The 25,340-nt window shown below is 43.2% G+C and overlaps 2 protein-coding genes across 4 annotated transcripts in view; one reads left to right on the top strand and one right to left on the bottom strand.

Moving 5' to 3' along the window:
• The window catches only part of LOC137648417 (MTOR-associated protein MEAK7), a 400,054-nt gene that overhangs the window by 201,453 nt on the left and 173,261 nt on the right, over positions 1-25,340 (bottom strand). The window lies entirely within an intron of this gene.
• LOC137648416 (piggyBac transposable element-derived protein 3-like) lies at positions 2,324-3,873 on the top strand. The gene is made up of 2 exons (XM_068381337.1): positions 2,324-2,520; positions 3,193-3,873. The coding sequence occupies exons 1-2, from the start codon at positions 2,478-2,480 to the stop codon at positions 3,687-3,689; spliced, it is 540 nt and encodes a 179-aa protein (XP_068237438.1). The 5' UTR covers positions 2,324-2,477; the 3' UTR covers positions 3,690-3,873.

The following is a 25,340-nucleotide window of genomic DNA, read 5'->3' on the forward strand; positions in this document are numbered from 1 at the left end:
CTTAATTTAGGTGTACGTACAGGTAACAATACACCTTCACTGATCCAAATGCTTTACATACAGTACCGTAACTTTTATACAGTAGTAAAGAAAACGGACCGTTTTTCTTAGGGCTTGGGGGGATAACTAGGCTTTAACTACATTATTGAATACAGTGAACCCTCGCTACTTCGCGGTTCGACCATCGCGGATTCACCACTTCGCGGATTTTTTCCATAACCCATATATATACAGTAATATATATATATATATATGTATGCATGTATTTATGTATATATGTAGGTATGTATATGTGTATACATATAAATATATATATATATATATATATACACACACACACATATATATATATATATATATACATATATATATATATATATATATATATGTATATATATATATATATATATATATATTATATATATATATATATATATATATATATATATATATATATATATATATATATATATATATCTAAAGTAGGAAGATGTGATGTAGTTCTAAGGGAAAAGTATGGGAAATATGTCTGGGTAATAAGCAAAGCTCTACCTCCAGTTTGTTTCTACATTATGATCAGAGATAAATGTAAACAAAACCATGGTTGCCATTTTTTATCGTGCTTTTTAGCATGTTTAGGAAATGCATGATATAAAATCACCTTTAATATTTGTGCCTGTTTTAGTTTAGGGTACTGTAGTACATGCATTAAGTGTTCTGTACATTAAAGGGTAGTTTGTTAACAGTACTACGTACAAGGGAAGGTTTTAAAAGTCTGAATATACATGTTGAATAAATAGGTAAATATGGTGTCACTACTTCGCGGATTTTCACCTATCGCGGCCGCGACTGGAACCTATCTACCGCGATAAACGAGGGTTCACTGTAATCTCATAGTGGTTTCTGGAATGGATTAGGCTGTTTTTTAATGGTTGGATTAATTATTGAATGATAGAAATGGCTGCATTGCATGTTTATTACTACAGTTTAGCGTGTTTATGGAAGAAAAGGTGTCTTCTCGTAAGGCTTGGAACGGATTAGGCTATTTACATGTAAAACGCGACTCAGGATACAAAAAAATCAGGATACGAAACCGTATCCTGAACGGATTACTTTCGTATCCTGAGGCATCACTGTACTTAAATTTACGAGAAATATTAACAAATGACAAAAAACATTAACACAACTTTACGATACTCATTAACAACTGGAAGAAAACATAAACACAACTTTAACAAGAACTTAAAAATTAAATTTCCTTTTATTGCATTTTTCTCATCATTTAATTGTCTTTTACTTTACGTTTTGTACTTTCAAAATTTAATGAATTCATTTATCACTTTCAATTTTCTGTTTTTTTCATATAATTTTGAGCTTCCTCTTGGCATACTAATGGCCTCTTTAAAAAAAAAACTCCCCGGATACGACAAAAAAGGATAATAGTAGTTTTACTTGTCGAGAACTTAAATCCATTCATATCGGCCCACGGAATAATTTTGTCAATTGAGAGTTGTAGTTTTCTCTCTACCATTGCCATTCTAGCTCAAGCAGATGATATGGTGAGATCACCCATAAATAATGCTGAGAGATCATTATTTCTGGGCTCAACCTGTGCTGGCCAGTGAAATGCTCCTAAAGCACCATTTCTAAGGAATATAACTGCTAAAATATTACCAGAGAAAAAATGCATAGGAATGCTAGGTTGAACTAGCTCGCTCACCTATTGGTGTCGGTATAATCTAGGGCGTAATATAATATGACCAGAGGTCTCGTACCATTTAGATATCTCCTCTTCAAAATCCCTCAATAGTGAGGTGCGGATCAACCTCCCCTGCCGGGCAGACTAGTACTACTAACTCTACCCACGCTTGCCCATCACTCCATTTTAGCACCAGTTACGTAAGTTGGTTGTTTTTACCTCGGTGTATTTTGGATTACTTTTCTTTTTCTACACATCGAAGGCTGAATCCCAAGTTACTCCATCGAAGTTAAGTACTTTATCCATGAGTTTCAAGTGTGAATGGGCAGTGTAGCCTTTGTTTTATTAATTCAGAAGTGATTTATAGTGAATAGCGTTCCCGTTCTAACCGTTCGTGGTTCCACGGTCCTGCCCTTTCTCGCTAGTTCGTTCGTTATTACTTTCATCATTGTCATTCGTTCGAACTTTTTAGGAGAATTTTACCTTTACACCGATTATATGCTTTCAACTTAGCGTATCATTATTATTATACTATGGTATCAGTGTTACGTATCATTAACCCTTTGACTGCGAAAAGCGAGTATACTCGAAAATTAAAATTTCTCCCTTAACTGCGAAAAGCGAGTTTACCCCACGGCGGCGAAAAAACTTTTTGAATAGCGCCGCCGATACTTTTGACATTCAAGTGTACGCTGAAAACGTTTGCTGTCCAGTAGGTGCTGCCATCTAGTGACCAGAAGACGAAACAAAACGTAAACAAAACAGGTGTTATCAGCTGATGCGACGATGTTCACGTTGTTTACAAACATCAGGTTTTAAAGGTATGTATTATTTATTTCAGTAATAATTTATTTATTCTAAATAGTTCTTGAATATAAGTAGACTATAATAAGTCTGACTAAATCATCAATAAGTGTAAAATATGGTGTAATAGGAGGTAATATGAAGGGCATCTCTTCAAGCCTAGTAAGCCAATTTTACTGTAAGTTGGCCAACTTCGATTATGTTATGATAGGCTTTGTGTATAGGCCTGGACTTATTATAATGGTAGAATATGATAGTGTCTTCAAATATGTGATAATATGCGAATTGTAAAGACAAATCATAGGCTACCGGTAGGCTACATACTACTCACCTCTCTCTCTCTCTCTCTCTCTCTCTCTCTCTCTCTCTCTCTCTCTCTCTCTCTCTATATATATATATATATATATAATATATATATATATATGTGTGTGTATATGTATATGTATATATATATATATATATATATATGTATATATATATATATATATATATATATATATATATACATATATATATATATATATGTATATATATATATACTATATTATATATATATATATATATATATATATATATATATATATATATATATACATACATATATATATATATGTATATATATATATATGTCTAGTAGCTATAAATGTAATTTCTTTATAAGGGTATGCTAATTTTATTTTTACTTTCAGGGTCACCTATAATGGCTTCAAAAAGGAAGAGGTGTGCATCACAACGGGAGATTGCTGATATTCTTGCAGAAGAAGACTCAGAAACAGAAGATTTATTTTTACAATCTAAGAAAGGGGTAAGGGAAGTAGATAAACCATCTTTGCAAGCTCAGTACAATAAATATATGGGAGGGGTAGACCTTTTTGATCAATTCTGCTCAACCTACACCTTCAATCACCGTAGCAAAAAGTGGTATCAGACACTCTGGCATTTTGTGATTGAAGTTGCTCTTGTAAATTCCAAAATTAGTTACAACTTGCAAAATAGAAAGAAATTGACCCAAGTTGTGTTTAGACAAGAGGTAATAAAAGGATTGTTAGAAGGATATAACACAAAGCCAAGAAGAAAGAATGTTGTTAGGGACTTGGTGGAAAATAAGAAGTACCTACCTAACCTAATTGTAGTGTTTGTTCAATATTGCCATCTCAATGTTGCAAAAAAGGAAAGGGACATATAAGAGGAAGCAGACATCATATTTCTGTAAACAGTGCCCACAAAACCCTCCTCTTTGTGTTGTCCCCTGTTTTGAAATTTTTCATACTGTGATGAATTATAAGAAAACATGTAAATGTATGGATGAAAAGAAGTAAATATGTCTTTTTTGTCAATTGTTTGTAATTTTTTCATATTTTTTGTAATAAAATTTTACTTCCATAACTTTTCTGGTTTTATTAACACTTTTGTGATTTTCCAAAATATGACAAAATTTGTACTAGTTTTGAATCAAAATTTAAGTACATAATCATAACCATATTTCAGTATATTTCATTAATTTAGTTATTTTTCATCATAAAAAACATATTCCAACCCATTTTACATGTCAATTGTGATGATGAGCAATTTCGTAATTTTTTGAAAAAGTGCGTTTTTTTGGGTAAAAATGGTAAAAAATGTGTTAAAAACAAAAAAATATAGAGTTTAAGAGTCATGAATAGATGGAAAACATTGTTTCCAATATCAGGGTTACTTAGAAATTAATTTCTACAAACTTCAAAATTTGCTGGCAAATTACGTTTTTCGGAGACAAAATCCTCCCAACACTACGCAGCCAAAGGGTTAAGGCTTCAGTTATGTTGGCATGCCTGCCTTCGTGCATATAGTGGGTAGCGTTCCCGCGGGAACTGTTTTGCTATTTTTTCTAGGAGCATTACACTTTGATGTTATAAATGACTATTAGTTTTATTTTCACCACATAGTTTTACGTTTTGGTTCGAGTGGGACTCTCGCGTGCTCTTTATTTGTGTTACTGTTCGGTATCTACCCGCTTCGAGTAGTAAGGTTGGTACCCCTATTTTCCATCTTCCAAGATGACGTCATGCTTCCTCCCTTGCCACTCGCTCGAGTCCCCTCTCTGCCATATTAACTTTGCATGCCTAGCCTTTTTTACGTGATTACGCTTTTTTCATTATTTACTTTCAAGTATTTATAACAGTTCATACTGTTTTTATCATCACACACTGTTATGATCATAATTTTGGGATTTTCCATGTTGTGTTGAGGGGATCTCCAGTTGGTAGCCCGGCCTACCACCACCTGTCCCACGTGATTCCCCTGTACCCCCCCCTCCACCCCTCCCAGAGCATGTCTCTCCTCTCACTCGATGGTTGTTGGTTATGACAATACGGGCCAAGCATGCTTGTTCCTCAGTCTTACCTCAACATTCCGACGTATTGAGGACCGAGATTATCTCACGGTGGGTATTACATAGTCTCATTCATCCCGGGCGGTTCTCGTCCCCCCCCCCCCCCCCCCCCCCCCCCCGTCGTTTTGATTGGCCATCAGTCAGGGGAGGGGGGAAGGTCGGGGCCGCCGGGGACTATATCACGTGCCCTATCCATGTAATCGGGCAGTATACCTAACACCTTCTTGGTATGGCTTTTGCTTTTAGCTTAATGGAATTAGGAATGAGACTTATCTATATGTTAGGAGTGTCCCCATCATACGGTACCTCCTGCCATTTTCGTTCGTGATATATTATTAACCTACAATCATAGCATTCTACACGAATCATTACCTTCGTCCCGGTACGCCCGGTAGTCTCGTTGGTGGATCCCTTGGCTCCCCCAGCATTCTCCCACCGTACCCTCCCGTCATCAGACATTGGGGCCTCCGGGCTTATAATACTGCCGGATCTGATGACACTGACACAGTTTATGATTCCAACTCTCCCTACGGGAACCCTACACTCTCACGGACGTTAATGTATAAGATCATAATAATCGGAGTTTTTTATCATAAGTATTCTAAGGATGTAACTTTAAGTTTACTTTAAGTTTACTTTAAGTATTTCTGTTCCCAGCCCGGGACTATTATTTTTTACTATTTAATCCCTTATTTATACATCCTTTTCTCATCCCCGGCTCTCGCGGGGTTCCTCTTGGAATAGTCTAAGGTTCTCTGCATGTTTAGTCTAAGACTAGGCATTTTGCTTTAATTTCAAGGTCAGGATCCTCTGGGGTCCCTTCTAGAGATATTAAGAAGGTGTTCATAGACTATTCCTTTTTACAGGTGGTCCGCTGTCGGATGACAGCCTGCGTGGCCGTCCTTCACCAGCCCTGCGGACATGAGGTCTGTAGATCTCATGCCGACTGTGGGATTCAAATGGATGACCTGATAGTTTGGCACCCCGACAAATGCCTTGTCTGTTACGACCTTGTCTCCACCCTCTCTTCGGAATCAGTGAGTCCTCTATAGGTCATTTTGTCTACTTACATTCCTCTTGCCTTATATAATGAACCTTTGGTTATCATTTCCCAGCTCCGTCTCCCGGGTTTACTAACCTTATCCCCGTTCTTTCAGAGTTCTCAAGCGGCTAAGACCACAGCAAGAGCCACCTTGAAAGTTTGGGTAGGCAGCTTCGCCCGAAACGTTAAGGCCAAGAAGCCTTACGTCCTTTCTGAAGATTACTGCAACCTGATCTATCCCAACACAAAATCTTCTGCAGCAGTGCCTAAAGAAGTGGCAGCCCCTATTATTGCCGACATTACAGCAACCCTGGACCTTGCTCTCGATCAGGATACTGACCTCGGTGTCGACCCCGACCCCATTGAGGACAATGTTGCAGCTTTGAATCTGGACTTGGAACCCATGGTTTTGGACGAACCAGAGACAGGTAAGGAGGTAGGTGAGGCAGATGGGTCCGGCGCTAAGATCCCTCTTCTTAGCCCTTCTTTTTCTTCGGCATCTAATACTTCTTCCTTTCTAGGTTTTGATGAGAACCGTGAATCTACCCCAAGATCACACCCGGTTCCTCCCAAGGTTAAGTCTCAGAAGAGACCCTTTGTTAGGACTCGCAAGAATCCTACACTTCCCAAAACAACCAAGTCCAAGAAGACTTCCCTCTCCGGAGCCCCAAGTGGCTCAGCTAGCACCTCCTCTACTTCTCAGGACCCGGGAGTGCAGCCAACTTCCTCAATTGCCCCGGCCAACTTCGACCCGGTGGCTCTCTCTAATATGATGTCAAGGGTTGTCGCAGAACAGATTAGCTCAATGCTATCTGCCGTTACCAGGAGACTGGACACCTTAGAAGGAGGACTGCCTCAACAACAGCAGTTCCTCATCCCGGACGCCTCAAAACTCCCGCCTTTCACTGAAAATAACCCGTGGAAAATGGCGCTCCACTGCCCTTTCACTGACGGTATGTTGACCATTGAAGGCTTTGGAACCTGGCCCATTGAGGACTTTGAATTCTTCCCTCCCGGCCTTCAATTCCCCTTCCCCGGCTTCGCCCGGCTAACGGAAGAAACTCTTGTCCGGCTAGATAAGGTCCCTAAGGAGACCGTTATCTTCCCAAAAGAACAGGCTCAGTCTGTTTGGGTTAGAAACCTGAACGAGTGGGGTTGCACGAACACCATGCTGACTCCCCACAAGAGCACATACACTATGTTTCTTGTGGACGAGCAGACACCTACTCCTTGCGTCACCAAGATGGTGGACTTAGCTCTTCAAGCAGTGGCCGAAGACAAACCTTTGCCCCAGCTTTGGGAGACAGACCCTACATCTCTTCTGCTCCCATCAGATAACGAATGTTGGCTTAACATTCAGTCAACATTTACCTCTGGTAAGTTATCTGCTGATTGTGCGTCGACGCAATTTAGCGAACGACTTCCAAGACTTCCCGAAACCTTAATTCGACTCGAGTTCGAGTCCCGGTCTCGGTTTAGCAGGAGCCTAAACATCTCGACGATGGCGGAGATGTTTTCCCTTAACTTTGATGAGGAACACGCTTTTAATGTCATGACAAAGGCCACCTTACAATCCTTGTTATCGGATTGCTATGACTTCTTGGTAGCCAGAAGATGTTGCCGTAGGCATGTTCTATCAGAGGCTACTATCCGCCATGAGCCAAATAAGCTCATTAAAGCCTCCGCTTGGGGTCCAGACCTGTTTCCGGAGGACATGGTCAACTCGGTGTTAAGCGAAGCTGCCAGGGTGAACCAGAGCCTCAAGGTCCGTTGGGGTCTCACTCCCAAACGGAAGTTCGAACAGTCAAACGTTCAATCCCGGGGCAGGAAAAGGCTACGTCCTTATAGCTCTGCCCAGTTCTGCCAACCTCTCCAGGTAGTCCAGCCAGTCCCGGTTGCTCAGACCATCCAACCCTCAACCTCCAAGCCTCAGCCCCAAGAGGAATATGTTCTCGTCCCTAAAAGCCAAGTGGCTTCGAGTTCGTTCACCTCACCGGCTTATAACCCTGCCTATGAGTCCCGGGGTTCCTCTCAAGGATACCAGCGAGGCAGGGGCCTTGGTTCAAGAGGCTCCTTTCAGAACAAAGGCAAGGGGAGATATTTCTCCCGTGGAAAGGGATCACGCGGAGGCCGTGGCGGAAAATCCTCGAACTACTGAGATTCTTCAGGTAGGAGGGAGGCTTTATGCGTTCAGGACTCGCTGGAGGTTCAGTCCCTGGGCCTTCAGCATAATTTCCAAGGGCCTGGGGTGGAGTTGGATAGAAGGGCCTCCTCCACCGAACAAATTCCATCAACTCCCGACACCGGATCTGACTTTGTTTACCCAGGATCTATTGCGCAAGAACGCGATCAAAGAAACAAAACATCTGAAGTTTCAAGGTCGCTTATTCAGCGTCCCGAAAAAAGACTCAGACAGCCGGAGAGTCATCCTCGATCTTTCCCGGCTAAACTTGTTCATTCAATGCGACAAGTTTCACATGCTTACCGTCTCGCAGGTACGGACCTTACTTCCCCTTGGGCCGTCACCACCTCCATCGATCTTACCAATGCTTACTATCACGTTCCAATAGCGAGACATTTCCGCCCATTCCTAGGATTCAGACTAGGCAACAAGGCTTACACGTTCAAAGTGATGCCTTTCGGGCTCAACATCGCACCCAGAATTTTCACGAAACTGGCGGAATCTGTCATTCTAGAACTTCGAACCCAAGGGGTCCAAGTCGTCGCATATCTGGATGATTGGCTAATCTGGTCAGACAACGTCGAGGATTGTATCAAAGCGACAAATAAAGTGATCCAGTATCTTCAGTCTCTGGGATTCCAAATAAATTTCAGAAAGTCCCGCCTAACACCGGAGACCAAGTTTCAGTGGCTGGGATTACAGTGGGACCTACGCTCTCACACCCTATGTCTTCCCAGGTCCAAGAGAATAGAGATTGCGAAGAATACCAAACGCTTTCTTGGGGAAAAGATAATATCCAGAAGGAATCAAGAAAAGATCCTAGGATCCCTGCAATTCGCTTCAGTGACAGACCTTCTTCTGAAAGCGAAACTGAAGGACATAAACCGGGTTTGTCGCTACAGAGCGAACAACAAATTTCGAGTCAAGAAGACCCGTCTTCCTCCCATTCTTCGGAAGAGGCTTCTCCCATGGACAACCACCAAGAGCCTGTCGAAATCGGTCCTGCTTCCACATAAACGTCCTAGAAGCCATGGCGGTCTTACTAACTTTAAAACGTCTTTCCCCGGCCAAGAAGCAACACCTGAGACTAGTTCTCGACAACAAGGTTATAGTCCGTTGCCTAAACAGGGGGGGGCTCCAAGTCAGGCACCACCAACCATGTGATGGTAGCAATTTTTTCCCTAGCAGCCTCAAACCAATGGCACCTATCAGCTGTCCATCTGGCTGGAGTTCGGAACGTTGTGGCAGATGCACTCTCAAGGACGACCCTGTTGGAGTCAGAATGGTCACTAGATCGAAAATCGTTTTAGTGGATCCTCTCCCAGGTACCGGACCTCCAGGTAGATCTCTTCGCGACGGAGTCCAACCACAAACTGAAATGTTATGTGGCCCCCAACCTGGACCCTCGGGCTTACGCCACAGATGCCATGTCTCTGAACTGGAACACCTGGGAAAGGATTTATCTTTTCCCACCGGTGAACCTATTGATGAAAGTGCTGGACAAACTTCGAACCTTCAAAGGTTAAGGAGCCCTGGTGGCCCCCAATTGGCACAAGAGCAATTGGTTTCCTCTTTTACTAGAGCTGAGTCTTCGCCCTCGCCAGATTCCCAACCCGACTTTGACCCAAATAGTACAAACGCGCACTGTGTTCGCTTCCTCAAACATTCGGAACGTCCTAACTCTATGGACTTCATGAAGTTTGCGGCCCACAAAGGGGCTAACATAGATCCCCAGAATACTTTATTCTTAGAATCAGATAAGAGAGACTCCACTCTTCGTCAATATGACTCAGCGGTCAAAAAACTAGCAAAGTTTTTGAAGGATTCTAATGTTGTCTTTATGACATTAAACCTTACGGTTACCTTTTTCAGAACCTTGTTTGAGTCAGGTTTGGCAGCTAACACTATTACTACCATTAAGTCTGCCTTGAAGAAAATTTTTCTGGTCGGTTTTAATATAGATCTAACAGACTCATTGCTAGCTTCAATTCCAAGAGCTTGTGCCAGACTGAAACCATCCATTCGTCCTAACTCGGTTTCCTGGTTTCTCAATGATATCCTCAAACTGGCATCAGAAACCATCAACGACTCATGTGAGTATATACCTTTACTCAGAAAAACTCTATTCCTTATGAGTTTAGCATCCGGCGCTAGAATTTCGGAATTAGCGGCCTTGTCAAGAGATCCAGGCCACATTGAGTTCCTTCCATCAGGAGAAGTTTTCCTCTCTCCAGATAAAGTCTTCTTAGCCAAAAATGAAGACCCTCAGAACAGATGGTCCTCCTGGAAAATTATCCCGCTCCCTCAGGATCCTTCCCTGTGTCCTGTTACCACTCTAAAGTCCTTTCTATCAAGGACTTCCTATAAGACCTCAGGACCCTTGTTTGTCAGAGAACAGGGAGGGACTATAACTTTAAAAGGGATCAGACAAAAGATTTTGTATTTTATCAAGCAGGCTAATCCTGAGTCTTTCCCTCACGTCCATGACATAGGGGCGGTAGCAACCTCAATAAATTTTTTCCATCACATGAACTTTGCAGATCTTACTAAATATACCGGATGGAAATCCCCGTCAGTGTTCCGGCGGCACTATCTTAAACATTTAGAGGCCCTTCAGCTCGCTACCGTAGCCGCAGGGAGCGTGGTACCCCCCGAACAAATTAATTCCTAATTAATTCCTGAATGTACTATATCTTGCCATCTTCTTCCTCTTACCTGCCTCACTTACAGTTCCTACCTGTGTTCAGTTTGTTATGTCACACCCATGGGTGTCCCCATGTCTTAGATATTGTTTATCTCTTATTATTAATTGTCATATTTACATTTTGTCCTGCGAACTGTATTTCTTTTATGTCCAGTTTTATATGGTTTTATCTATGACATTCTGACTTCAGATCCAATTTTGATTTCAAGTTTTATTTTTACATTTTGTCATCCCTTCCTGGGATATTGTACCCTGTCAGTTTTTGATGTTATAAAAGACTATCGTCTACTACTACAACTCTTGATTAAACTACTGTTATGTTATGTTGATTTTAATTCGTTCCCTTATATTTACTGAAGTTTGGGTTCGTTTCTCTAGTACTATTTCACTGGCCGGCACAGGTTGAGCCCAGAAAAGGGATTTTGACGAAGGAAAAATCTATTTCTGGGCGAGAGACCTGTGCTGCCCAGTGAACCCACCCTAGTTGTCCCCCCCTGATCAGACCCCAAACTTAGGGGGGCTATAGGGAGTGCTGGGCAAGCGTGGGTAGAGTTAGTAATACTAGTCTGCACGGCAGGGGAGGTTGATCCGCACCTCACTATTGAGGGATTTTGAAGAGGAGATATCTAAATGGTACGAGACCTCTGGTCATATTATATTACGCCCTAGATTATACCGACACCAATAGGTGAGTGAGCTAGTTCAACCTAGCATTCCTATGCATTTTTTCTCTGGTAATATTTTAGCAGTTATATTCCTTAGAAATGGTGCTTTAGGAGCATTTCACTGGGCGGCACAGGTCTCTCGCCCAGAAATAGATTTTTCCTTCGTCAAAATCCCTTTATTATCATTATTTCTGGGTCGACCTGTGGCGGCCGGTGAAAAGGGTCCTTCTAATATACACTTTTCTGATAAAACCTTCCAATTATACCAGCGAAAGATAAAAGCATGGAATGCAGAGGTTACTACCCTCGCGCGAGCACCTTGTGGGTGTTGTGTTTAAAGCAAAGGCGCGTGAAAACCACTATTCACAGGCTGTCTTCCATTTAGCTAATTCCTTCGTCAAAGGGATGGGCCGGTACAGAGGCACCAGCTATGCTACCAGAGCCACGCCACCCACGCCCCGACGCGAGCGCCATCTGAACAACATCCTTCTACTTTGGACTTGCTAGCGTGTGTGTATAATTTTGTGCTCTCGGCGTTTCCACTTTGGTGGATTTATTTCGTCATGACCGTAGCTCCATCTTCACCCATTCCAATGTTAAGTACCATAGTTTGTTTTGACAGCTTTTTGTAGTACCGGGCATTTGTTCTCTTCTCAGTATAGTCTGTTTTATCTCTACCGGCTGGGCCCTCCGCGTCGTCGGCGGCCATTGTTGTTTTGCCTTGTCTTGCTGGGAGTTCATGTTAGTCTTGCCCGTTTGGTACTCTGTCAGTTAGGTTCTTGGTTAAGTCCCTGGCCTTATGCCTTTTTGAACCATTATTAGTATTGTTGTTATTATTTTCCCATGGTACTTTTTGCTAGCAAGTCCAGTCTGCGAACAAGAATAGCGTTCTGGCTTTAATATAGTTTAGTACCCGCCCCGCGAGGCGTTTGTCAGTGGACTATATCCCTTTAAATTTGGTTTTAGCAGACGTTATTCTTCGTTCGTAGTCTTGTATTTGATGTTACAATTTTAATGTTATACGTTTATAATTTTGTTGTGTGCTTATTAAGTTCTGATATTGTAACCAGGAGGGCGAGAGATTGGAGTTCCCGTTTTCTGTACTCAGTCACGAGTTACCCCTTTCTCTCGTTTTCTTTCTTAACCTCGGGTGTGTGAGTGGATTTCCCGTTTTCCGTTTTGTACGTTCAACGAGTTCTCCCTCCCCCCTCTCCCTCTACGGGTATATGATATCTTACGAGTTATTTAGTTTGTGGTTACTATTGAAATAGTTAGCGTTATTTAATAGGTCCCGTTACTGTGTGAGTTATTGTTTTGGGATGTCATTAGACATCCCCCCCCCCCGTTCCCCTCGTAGTTCCGTCCTCTCCCCGTTACGGCTTGGGAGTAGGATCTGAACATTCATCCACTCCCCCTTGAGTTCTACTCCGCCATGAGGGATACTCAATGAGTTTGGAACTATTGTTATATATTGTTTAGATACAACCCTCTGGGAGGGCCTACATATATTGTTTAGATACGACCCTCCGGTGGCCCTTACTCCACTCTCAGGCCACGGCCATATCCACACAAATATCCATTTCTGGGCTCAATCCCTGTGCCGCCCAGTGAAATGCTCCTAAAGCACCATTTCAAAGGAATATAACTGCTAATATTACCAGAGAAAAAATGTATAGGAATGCTAGGTTGAACTAGCTCGCTCACCTAATGGTGTCGGTATAGACTGGGGCGAAATACCAGAGGTCTCGTACCATTTAGACTTCTCCTCTTCTAAATCCCTCAATAGTGAGGTGCAGTTCAACCTCCCCTGCCTCGCAGACCAGTACTACTAACTCTACCCACGCTTGCCTTTCTAGCACCTATACGTATAAGTCCGTGTTTTTTCTCGTGTTTACCATTGGATTTATCATCAACTTTCTCTCGATGGCCGATTCCCAAGATACCCCATCGAAGTTAAGTACTTTATCCATGAGTTTTAGCGAGATTGGGCAGTGTAACCTTTGTTTTTATTAATTGAGAAGTGTTTATATATGAGCGGCGTCCCCGTTCTTACTTTCGTCTCTGCCCTTTTTCTCGTTAGTTCGTCCGTCATTCATATTCGTTCGAACTCTTAGGAGTTTTTTCCTTATATTTATTTAGTACACCGACTTTATGCTTTCATATAGCATTTATTTTATGTTATCCTATGATATCAGTGTTAGCGTTTCATCAGGAGTAGGTTATGTTGGTATGCCTGCATTCGTGCATGTTGGTGGATAGCGTCACCATTGAGATTGTTTCGCTAGTTCTAGGAGCGTTAAAGACGACAATCTCACTGATTATTATTAAACCTTTTAGTTTTATTACTCTCCACCTAGTTTTACATTTGGTTCGAGTGGGACTCTCGCGTATTTTGTTGTTTTTACTGTTCGATCTACCGCTTCAGTAACTAGGTTGGTACCTGTAAGTTTACTTGTGAACGAAGGTTCTGGAGTGGGAGGTGAGACCTTCCGGACTCACCAGTGGTAGCTTATACACCCCCCCCTGGAACCCCCCCAAGCGGCGGCGCGAGCCCTAAACCACGCCCCCTTGGGCGGAGTTACCAGAGACGAGCGGGTTGACTCGGCAATGGAAGTCACATTTTTGAAGTTGTAATAGAACAAAAAATAACACAGAAGTGGTTGAGCTTACCTTGGTAGTGCAAGTTATGAAGGAATTACTGTGAAGGTGCAAATTGTTGGACATAAAGGTCTTTTTACTAGTAAATTCAATCTTCTTGTGCTCTCTTGGTTGATATGAATATTGAAAGATTCCAGTTAGTTTGTTTTCTGTGGAATAATAGTGATTGTATGTGTGTGTTCTTGTATATAGCCTACTCTGTTGAATTATGAAGTTGTTAGAATATTCCCTCCTAAGTACTGTACATGGTCTCCTCGGCTCACGGGGGAAGGGTTGGAGGGTGACCCAGACTTTGAGTCCGGAAGGTCTCACCTCCCACTCCAGAACCTTCGTTCACAAGTAAACTTACAGTTCTGGAGAGGGAGGTCTCAACCTTCCGGACTCACCAGTGGTAGCTAGGCAGATGCTTCAGGGGGCTTGAAGATGAAGTCCAGCGACCACAGCATCGAAAGCTCCCTGTAAGCCGAGGAGAGCATAGTAAGAGCTGAAGACAGAGTCGCTTCTCCAATTCATTCTGGACATGATTTCTTGTATCGATACTCCATTGTATAGCAGTCTTGATGAAGCTTGCCCCCTTATAGAGTGAAAATTTGTTGACTGTTTAGTTGCATTTGGGTCGGCTCTGAAAATGCACTCCCTAAAAAGTTGTCTCATTTTTTGTAGAGACATTATCTTGAAGTGTTCATCTAGCCATATGTGGTCTTTCCTGTCTATGTTTCTTTCCATACAGACTTTGTTGGTGTATTCCAAATAGAAGTTCAATTGTCTGACTGGACATATTTTTGGTCTGTTAGGAAGCTTCCTAAAGCTGATCTCTACTGGCGTGTAGTTGTTCTTTTGGTTTTTGGCCATGAAGGAAGGGTGGTTCCGTAAGACAATGTGTTCTGGGGTGAAGGTGCTCCTGGAAATGCTGAGATTGTTAAATTGATTAGCTCTTAAAGGGCAAGCTAAGGCTACTAGGAACAAGGTTTTCTGTGTCAGTAGTAAGGTAGAGTTATCTTTCGTGGTGTTGAGAAATGAAATTACTTTGTCTAGATCCCAGCCAGGGAACTGGTGAGAATTTCTAGGTTTCCTTCTATTAACTCCTGATATCATTGCTTTGACATATTTGTCCTCTGCAAGACAGTAACCTGGGAAATAGCCTGACAAGATAGGACCTAAAGCTGCTCTGTAGCTCTTCAGGGTGTTGTAAGACAGACCCTTGTCTATAAGGTGATTGAAAAATAAAATAATTGCTAACAGGGGAAATTTGTTGTCTCTTCCATACTCCTTGTGAATGAAACTTTTAAAAATGTTGTATAGGTTTTCATACTTGTGCAAGGAGCTGTCCCTCAAGCTGACAGCAATTTTGGAGCAAACCTCAGGAGGAAAGACGTTAGGGAGCTGATCCTTTAAATTTTGAAGGCGATCAAAGTTGATTGGAGCTTTGCTGAGGGTGAGATACAATCCTTGAGAACTATCTGGTAGTCTTCGATCTTCACAATGTATCGTTTGTGCTGCTTCGCGACTGACTTCACTAATGGAATCCATGGTTCCGTCCCCTGCGATATGGTGCAGAAAAGCATATTATTATTGCATTCTTTATTGATTTTAAAAGCTACTTTGTGTAGTAAGAATCCTGGTGGAAAGGCATAGAGGGGTGTTGATCCCTTCCAGCTAATCGTAAGTGCATTATTGCTGATGGCTTTTTGATTTGGAAGAGATGAACAGAACTTTTTGCACTTAGTATTGAAACCATTTGAGAACAGATCTATTTCTGGGGTGAAATTGAAGTCAGAGCAGATTAAGGAGAATAGACTGTCACTGAGGGAAGTTTCTGTGTGAATGGAACCCAGGTCCCTGGAAAGTGAGTCTGCGATGGTGTTACTTACTCCCCTGATCCATCTGGAATTTATCTGTATGTTGTGATCCTTCATGGTACTAAGTATTTTCCTGACTAGTTCATGGGCTAACTTGTTTCTGATACTACCCTGTTTCTTTATCCAACAATTAGTAACCTTTGAATCAACATGTATTAAGACTACCTTGTTGTATAACCTTGTGATGAAGTGTTCCAAAGAATAGAAGCAAGCTAATAACTCTCTTACATTGATGTGAAGGGAGGATTCTTCATTTGTCCAAGTTCCATTTATTGAGAGCATATTACCCGCTATTACTAATGCACCTCCCCAACCCTGGTTGGAAGCGTCAGTGAAAAGTTCTGCATCTATCTGTGGTTTTGGAATGTTAATCTCTCTGTACATTTGTCTCTGTTCCCATGGCTTTAGGTATTTTTTGAAGGTGTGGGGAATGATTTTGTACCCTGAATTAAAATAACTGTGGTACCTGTGGAGATATTTAAGATGGAATCTTCCCAAGCTTGTATAGGATGCACTAAAATTTAAAGCTCCGATTAACATTTGATAGGAATGCAGGTCGGATTTAACAGAGTTGGAGAAAGCTTTGGCCAATTCGACACACTTCTCTATGTTTTTCCCACTGGGATTCATAGTTTTCTTAATCATATTGTAATGCACTCCTAAAAATTCGATTCTTTGAGTCGGTTCAATTGTAGATTTTTTAAGTGAGATATTCCATCCTAAGTCTGACAAGATCTTAATGACTAGCTGAATGTGATTTTTACATTTTACATAATCTTTTGCTAATATGAGAATGTCATCAAGATAGTTGAATATTAAGATGTTATATGAGGTTCTAATATACTTGATCACTGTGTACATTATTTTTGAAAAAATATAAGGTGCTGTCTTTAGTCCAAAGGGTATCACAGTCCATTTGAACTTCCTTTTACCTAGTTTGAAGGTTAGAAATTTCTGGCTACTTGCATGTAATGGAATGTGCCAATAAGCATCTTTTAAATCTAGTTTGCAGGCCCAAGAGTTTAGATGTAGATAGGGAAATATAGTATTGGCCTTGAGCATGGTAAAAGAAGGTTTTTTAATCATGGTGTTGAGCACTTTCATGTCAAAGATTAGTCTTACTGTTCCATCTGGTTTGAATTTATAAAATATGTGGTTGGAGTAGTAAAAGGAAGTTCTGGGGATCTGCTCTATGACACCTAGTTTTAGCAGTCTGTCACATTCACTTTCCAATATTTTACGCTTGTTAATTGAATAAAATCTATCTTTACCTGTTCTTTTTAATGACCTCTGGGCTTTAAGTTTATTATTAAACGGAATTCTCACCCCTTCATTGATAATTTTACAAGCAAAAGAGGCATTAGGAAGCTTTCTCCAACTATCAATATTCATCAATAATGACTTACCTATCCTATTCTCTGGGGGGCTCTGGGAGGAGTTATTCATTGGTTTTGAGGCCAAAGGCGAGGTCTCTTTACTTCTATCTTGATTTATAGCATTTGGCCCAATGTCATGATGGTCTGGTGCGGAGCAAAGCTCGTTATTATCTGGTGCTGAGCAAAGCTCATTAACCACTGGTGCTGAGCAAAGCTCGTAATTAACTGGTGCTGAGCAAAGCTCATTAACTGGTGCTGAGCAAAGCTCATTATTAACTGGTGCAGTGTAAACATCATTATCAACTGGTGCATAGAATACTGGTGCTGAAAAAATTTCCCTTTGAACTGGTGCGGAGCATGGCTCAATTTCTAGGGTCTTTCTTTTCTCTGGCTCCTGAACTATTAGCTTGTCCATTTTGTGACCTCCCCCCCCTGTACCCACCTCGCCTATTACCTCTTCTAAGTGGCTGAGACTTGAATCTAAAGTTAGGGTTACCTTTGAGGAAACTGAACCTCCTTCCCTGAAATCTGCCCCCGAAGTTGAATTTCCTACCCCTGAAGTTTGCTGCCCCTCCTCTGAGGAGGGGACCTTTGTGAAAGCAGGCAGCAATGGCTGATTTTTGGTCTTCAGTTAAATTCCAAACTTCTTTAATGTCTGCTTTGATTATAAGATCTCTTACTTCTTCCTTGAGGTATCTAGGAAGTGCTCTGCTTCTGAAATTTCTTATCAAATTTTGTATGAGGTCTATGCTCCTCCTTAGGGGACCAATAATAATTTTGGACAAAAAATCAATGTCATTTACTTTGGAGGGGTATACAATGTGTGCCAGTGCTGCATGCCCTTGAAAGGCAGAAATACTCATTTTAATATTTTCAATGTCATAAAAAAATTTTCTCTTATAACTGTCATCAAATACCTTACCTTCAGGCCAGAAATTCAACTTTGGAGTATTAATTAATTTAAAAAAGTCTGAGAACTCCTTATTTTGACTACTAACAAAGAATTTATCCCGGTTATCACTATGGCCTTCACTGAAAGTTAATGCTACTAGTGAATTATTCAATTGAATTTTCCCTTCTCTATGAAAAGATGGTTCAGCTTTGAAATTGGTGGAAATATATGAAGGAATGGGTTTATTGAATGTAAGAAGGTTGAAATCTTCGTAATCACTTTCGTCTCCATTATTATAAAAGGAAAAGAGGTCTAAATTTGCACTTTCAGGTAATTCAGGTGATCGTCTTGAGCGCTTAGTAGGAGGGGGAGCCTCATTCTTCTTAGCAGGTGAACCACTTCTGCCGAGATGAATGTTTAATATCAGTGATTTATTTACCATAAAATAATTGAAATTTGTTCAACAGGTATAGTAAATATGGACAGCAGCGGACCTAGAAGGCTGAAGTCAGGCAATGGGGTTCACGACTCAAATAGCCCTCTTAGGTTAATTCAGTGCCATATTTAAGTGAATGATAAGTTTAAATCTGTTATTATTAATAAACTAGACCTGCCTCATATGTAACCCTTATCAGATAGCCCCCCAGGGCCTAGGCTAGTGTCGATAGGTTTAAAGCGAGAAATGTAAGCTCGAACTTACCTGTGCTCTAGCCTACTGCCTATTAAGCGCGTGCTTTTAATGTGTCAGGCAAGCAATTTGTTTTGTGTGCTTAATTATAATTTTGTAATATATAAAAATTGGAGTATTTAGTTTGTTTATACCGATTAATCGTGTAGTAATCATGCACATGCTTTGCTTAAGCTACTTACGCTATGTTCGGAAGTGCCTGCTCTAAGCATTCAAATCATAACAAGCTTACGTATGGGGGCCGCCATTTGCATTTGTGACGTCATTAGTCTAAATCAGCTGCTTTCCATATGACGTTTTCGTTGTAAACAGAATTTAAAACCTTACCTTTTCTGGATGATTTGCATAAGAGTTTGATTCTGTTGTAGTAACATATTTACGATATCAGAATTAGAAGGCATATCACTATCTGCAGTCGATTGTGTGCGTTTTTCGTTACTGATTACGTTCTCCTCTCCGCTGGAGTCTTCGCTAAGCCGATGCACCTCCGCGGAGGTAAGAATTTGCCTAGACATAATTAAGCCGTGGGCTGAGATATTACTCTGGTTGCTGAGTGCAGGATAATGAAAATCAGCAAATGTTGGGAGCAGCGGGAGGGAAAAAGAGGAGAACGTTCTGTGCCGAAGTCAACTTCAGAAAATGTGACTTCCATTGCCGAGTCAACCCGCTCGTCTCTGGTAACTCCGCCCAAGGGGGCGTGGTTTAGGGCTCGCGCCGCCGCTTGGGGGGGTTCCAGGGGGGGGTGTATAAGCTACCACTGGTGAGTCCGGAAGGTTGAGACCTCCCTCTCCAGAACCCTGCTTTCCATCTGCTGATGGCGTCATGCTTCCTCCCTTGCCACTCCCCCGAGTCCCTCTCTCGCCATATTATTTCTGCATGCCTAACCTTACTTACGTGATTTCGCTTTTAATTCATTAATTATTTTTATGTATTTGTGCATTGATATTATATTTATTGCTTTACTCCGTTATGATCATATTTTTGGGATTTTCATGTCATGTTGAGGGGATCTCCAGTTGGTAGCCCTGTCTACCACTACGCACTGGTGATTCCCCGGTACCATAAACCCCCCCCCCCCCCCCACAGGTTGGGGAGGCTATTCCATCCCCCCCCTCCTCCAGTGTACACCCTTCCTCTCACTCGATGGTTGTTGGTTATGACATACGGGTCAAGTATGCTTGTTCCTCAGTCTTCCCTCAACGTTCCGACATATTGAGGACTGAGTGTACCCACGGGGTGTGACTTAGTCTCATTCATTCATACCGGGCGGTTTTGTCTCCCCCCCTCCCGTCGCCCCGATTGGCCATCGGTCGGGGGAGGGGGAGGGCCGGGACCACCGGGGACTATCACACGTGATTAGTCGGTATAACTGCACCTTGCCTTTAGCTATGGTTGTAAGAATGAGCACTTATATTAGGAGTGTCCCCACCTACGGTACCTCCTGCTATTATCGTCCGCATAGGACTTATTAATATCCCATATCATTATATTATATTCTATATGAATCATTACCTTCGTCCCGGTACCTCCGGTAGGGTAGTGGGGGTTCCATTGGCTCCCCCGCGCTCTCCCGTTGTACCCTCCCGTCATCAGACATCGGAGCCTCCGGGCTCTTAACTACAAGATCTGTTGACACTGACACAGTTTTGATTAATATCCTCCCTCCGGGAGCCCTATTCATTACAGACATTAGTTTTAGATCATAATTGGAGTTCTCTATTTATGTATTTTAAGGATGTATCTTAAGTTACTTTAAGTTTACTTTAAGTTACTTTAAGTTTACTTTAAGTTACTTTAAGTTTACTTTAAGTTTACTTTACCAACCCTGTTCCCCGGCCCCGGGGCCCCGGAACTAGTTATGATTATAATTATTCATCACTGTTTTTTGCATCCTTTTTCATCCCCGGCTCTGCCGGATTGCTCTTGGAATAGTCTCAGTTCTCTGCATGTTTAGTCTAAGGCTATACATTTATTTTATTAACTGGCAGGTCCCGGACCCTCCGGGACCCCTTATAGAGAAACTAGTAGATGCTAATGGACTATTCCTTTTACAGGTGGTCCGTTGCCAGATGACAGCCTGCGCAGCCGTCCTTCAACAGCCTTGCGGACATGCGGTCTGTCGGTCCCATGCTGACTGTAGGATCCAGATGGACGATATTGTTGTATGGCACCCTGACAACTGCCTTATCTGTTATGACCTTATCTCCACCCTCGCTCCAGATTCGGTGAGCCTCTTTCAGTCATTTTTGTATTTACATTCCTTTGCCTTCTGTTATGAATCTTCGGGTTCATTCATCATTTTGTCCCTCGGGTTTGCTAACCTTATCCCCGTCCTTTAAGAGTTCCCAGGCGGCTAAAACTTCAGCAAGAGCTACTTTGAAATTGTGGGTAGGCGGCTTCGCCCGTAACGTAAAGGCCAAGAAGCCCTACGTCCTCTCAGAAGATTATTGTAATCTTATCTACCCGAACGCAAAATCTTCGGCAGCAGTGCCTAGGGAAGTGGCGGCCCCTATAATTGCCGACATTGCGGAAACCGTAGAACTCAATCTCGTTCAGGATACAGACATCGCTGACGACCCGCACCCCATTGAAGACAATGTTGCGGCTCTGAACTTAGATATAGAGCCCATGGTTTTAGACGAATCAGAAACAGGTAAGGTGGTAAGTGAGGCAGGTGGGTCTGGCGCTAAGACCTCTCTTCTTAGCCCCTCTTTTTCTTCAACTTCTAATAATTCTTCCTTTCTAGGTTTTGAAGGGAACCGCGAATCCTCTCCGAGATCGCACTCGGTTCCTCCCAAGGTCAAATCTCAGAAGAGACTTTTAGTGAGGACTCGTAAGAATCCGACACTACCTAGATCATCGAAGCCCAAGAAGGCTCCCCTCCCCGGAGCTACTAGTGGCTCGACTAGCACTGCCCCTATGTCTCAGGACCCGGGAGCGCAGTCATCCCCCTTAATTACCACGACCAACTTCGACCCAGTGGCCCTCACCAATATGATGACGAGGGTCGTTACAGAGCAGATTAGCTCTATGCTTTCTGCCGTCACCAGGAGACTAGATACCCTGGAAGGAGGACTGCCTTAACAATAGCAGTTCCTCATCCCGGACGCCTCAAAACTTCCACCTTTCACGAAGAACAACCCGTGGAAAATGGCGCTCCATTGTCCTTTCACGGACGGAATGTTGACCATCGAGGGTTTTGGGACCCGGCCCATTGAAGATTTTGAGTTCTTCCCTCCCGGCCTTCAATTTCCTTTCCTCGGCTTACGGAAGAGGCTCTTGTCCGGCTAGATAAGGTCCCTAAAGAGACCGTTATCTTTCCGAAGGAACAGGCTCAGTCTGTTTGGGTTAGAACCTTAAACGAGTGGGGTTGTACAAACACCATGCTGACCCCCCACAAGAGTACTTACACCATGTTTCTTGTGGACGAACAGACCCCCACTCCTTGCGTCACCAAAATTGTTGAATTAGCCCTTCAGGCAGTGGCCGAAGATAAACCTTTGCCACAACTCCGGGAGACAGATCCTACATCTCTGCTGCTCCCATCAGATAATGAATGTTGGCTTAACATTCAATCGACATTCACTTCTGGTAAGCTATCCGCTGACTGTGCATCGACGCAATTCAGTGAACGCCTCCCAAGACTACCTGAAACCTTAGTCGGTTTAGCCGGAGCCTCAACATCTCGACTATGGCGGAGATGTTTTCTCTTACCTATGACGAGGAACACTCCTTTAAGGTTATGACTAAAGCCACCCTGCAATCTTTGTTAGCAGATTGCTACGACTTCTTGGTGGCCAAAAGACGTTGCCGTAGGCATGTCTTATCTGAAGCTACTATCCGCCATGAGCCAAATAAGCTCATTAAAGCCTCTGCTTGGGGTCCGAACCTATTCCCGGAGGACATGGTCAACGCGGTATTGAGCGAAGCTGCCAGAGTGAACCAGAGCCTCAAAGTCCGTTGGGGTCTCACTCCCAAACGGAAGTTCGAACAATCGAGCATTCACTCCTGGGGCAGAAAGAGGCTACGCCCTTATAGCTCTACTCAATTCCGCCAACCTCTTCAAGTAGTCCAGTCGGTCCCGGTCTCTCAGGGCATCCAGCCCTCTACCTCCAAGTCTCAGCCCCAAGAGAAGTATGTCCTCGTCCCTGAAAGCCAAGTGGCCTCGAACTCGTTTACCTCTCCTGTTTATAACCCGGTCTATGAGTCCCGGGTTTCCTCCCAAGGATACCAACGAGGCAAGGGCCCCGGTTCGAGAGGTTCTTTTCAGAACAGAGGCAAAGGGAGATATTTCTCCCGTGGAAAAGGGTCACGTGGTGGCCGAGGCGGTAAAACCTCCAACTACTGAAGATCTTCAGGTAGGAGGGAGACTTTGTGTTCCGGAGTCGCTGGAGGTTCAGTCCTTGGGCCTTCAGCATAATCTCCAAGGGCCTGGGGTGGAGTTGGATAGAAGGGCCTCCTCCACCGAACAAATTCCATCAACCCTCGACACCGGACCTACTTCTGTTTACCCAAGATCTTCTTCGCAAGAACGCGATCAAGGAAACGAAATATCTGAAGTTTCAAGGTCGCTTATTCAGCGTTCCGAAGAAAGACTCCGACAGCCGGAGGGTCATCCTCGATCTGTCCCGACTAAACTTGTCCATTCAATGCGACAGGTTTCACATGCTTACCGTCTCGCAGGTGCGAACCTTGCTTCCCCGTGGGGCCGTCACCACCTCCATCGATCTTACTGATGCTTACTATCACGTTCCAATAGCGAGACACTTCCGCCCATTCCTAGGATTCAGACTGGACGACAAGGCTTACACGTTCAAAGTGATGCCTTTAGGGCTTAACATCGCGCCCAGAATCTTCACGAAACTGGGGGAATCGGTCATTCAGGAACTCCGATCCCACGGAATCCAAGTCGTCGCATACCTGGACGATTGGCTAATCTGGTCAGACAACGTCGAGGATTGTCTCAAGGCAACAAACAAGGTGAACCAGTATCTTCAGTTTCTGGGATTCCAAATAAACTTCGGAAAGTCTCGTCTGACACCAGAGACCAGATTTCAGTGGCTGGGATTACGGTGGGACCTACGTTCTCACACTCTATGTCTCCCCAGGTCCAAGAGGATAGAGATTGCGAAAAATACCAAACGCTTTCTCGGGGAAAAGATAACTTCCAGAAGGAACCAGGAGAAGATTCTAGGGTCCCTACAATTCGCTTCAGTGACAGACCTCCTTCTGAAAGCGAAACTGAAAGACATCAACCGAGTTTGGCGCTCCAGAGCGAACAACAAACGTCGAGACAAGAAGGCACGCCTTCCTCCCATTCTTCGGAAGAGGCTTCTCCCATGGACAACCGCCAAGAGCCTATCAAAGTCGGTTCCGTTGCAGTACCCCCCTCCAAGGATAGTCATCCACACGGATGCCTCCCTATCAGGTTGGGGAGGCTACTCCCAACACAGGAAGGTTCAGGGCCTTTGGTCCACAATGTTCCAACAATTTCACATAAACGTCCTGGAGGCCATGGCTGTCTTACTAACCTTGAAACGTCTTTCCCCGGCCAAGAAACAACATCTGAGGATAGTCCTCGACAACGAAGTCATAGTCCGTTGTCTAAACAGAGGGGGCTCCAAGTCAGGTCCCATCAATCACGTGATGGTGGCAATCTTCTCCCTGGTGGCCTCAAACCAATGGCACCTATCCGCCGTCCATCTGGCTGGAGTTCGGAACGTTGTGGCAGACGCACTCTCCAGGACGGTACCGTTGGAGTCAGAATGGTCACTAGATCGCAAATCCTTTCAATGGATCCTCTCTCAAGTGCCGGATCTCCAGGTAGACCTCTTCGCGACGGAGTCCAACCACAAGCTGAAATGTTATGTGGCCCCCAACCTGGACCCTCGGGCTTACGCCACGGATGCCATGTCTCTCGACTGGAACACCTGGGAAAGGATTTACCTTTTCCCACCGGTGAACCTACTGATGAAAGTGCTGGACAAACTTCGAACCTTCAAAGGTCAAGTAGCCCTGGTGGCCCCCAATTGGCCCAAGAGCAATTGGTTTCCTCTTTTACTGGAGCTGAATCTCCACCCTCACCAGATTCCCAACCCGACTTTGACCCAGATAGTACAAACGTGCACTGTGTTCGCTTCCTCAAACATTCAGAACACCCTAACTTTATGGACTTCATGAAGTTTGCGGCACACAAAGGGGCTAACATAGACCCCCAGAATACTTTATTCTTAGAATCTGACAAGAGAGACTCCACTCTTCGTCAATATAACTCAGCGGTCAAAAAACTAGCAAAGTTTTTGAAGGATTCTAATACTGACTTTATGACACTAAACCTAACGGTAACCTTTTTTAGAACCTTGTCTGAGTCGGGCTTAGCAGCTAACACTATTACTACCAT

This window comes from Palaemon carinicauda, chromosome 10 (assembly GCF_036898095.1).
Source record: "Palaemon carinicauda isolate YSFRI2023 chromosome 10, ASM3689809v2, whole genome shotgun sequence".
Lineage (NCBI taxonomy): Eukaryota > Metazoa > Arthropoda > Malacostraca > Decapoda > Palaemonidae > Palaemon > Palaemon carinicauda.

Coding starts and splice junctions, on each gene's coding strand:
- LOC137648416 (XM_068381337.1), top strand. CDS start 2,478: ATGCGACGATGTTCACGTTGTTTACAAACATCAGGTTTTAAAG. Junction 2,521..3,192: donor ACAAACATCAGGTTTTAAAG/GTATGTATTATT, acceptor TTTTACTTTCAG/GGTCACCTATAATGGCTTCA.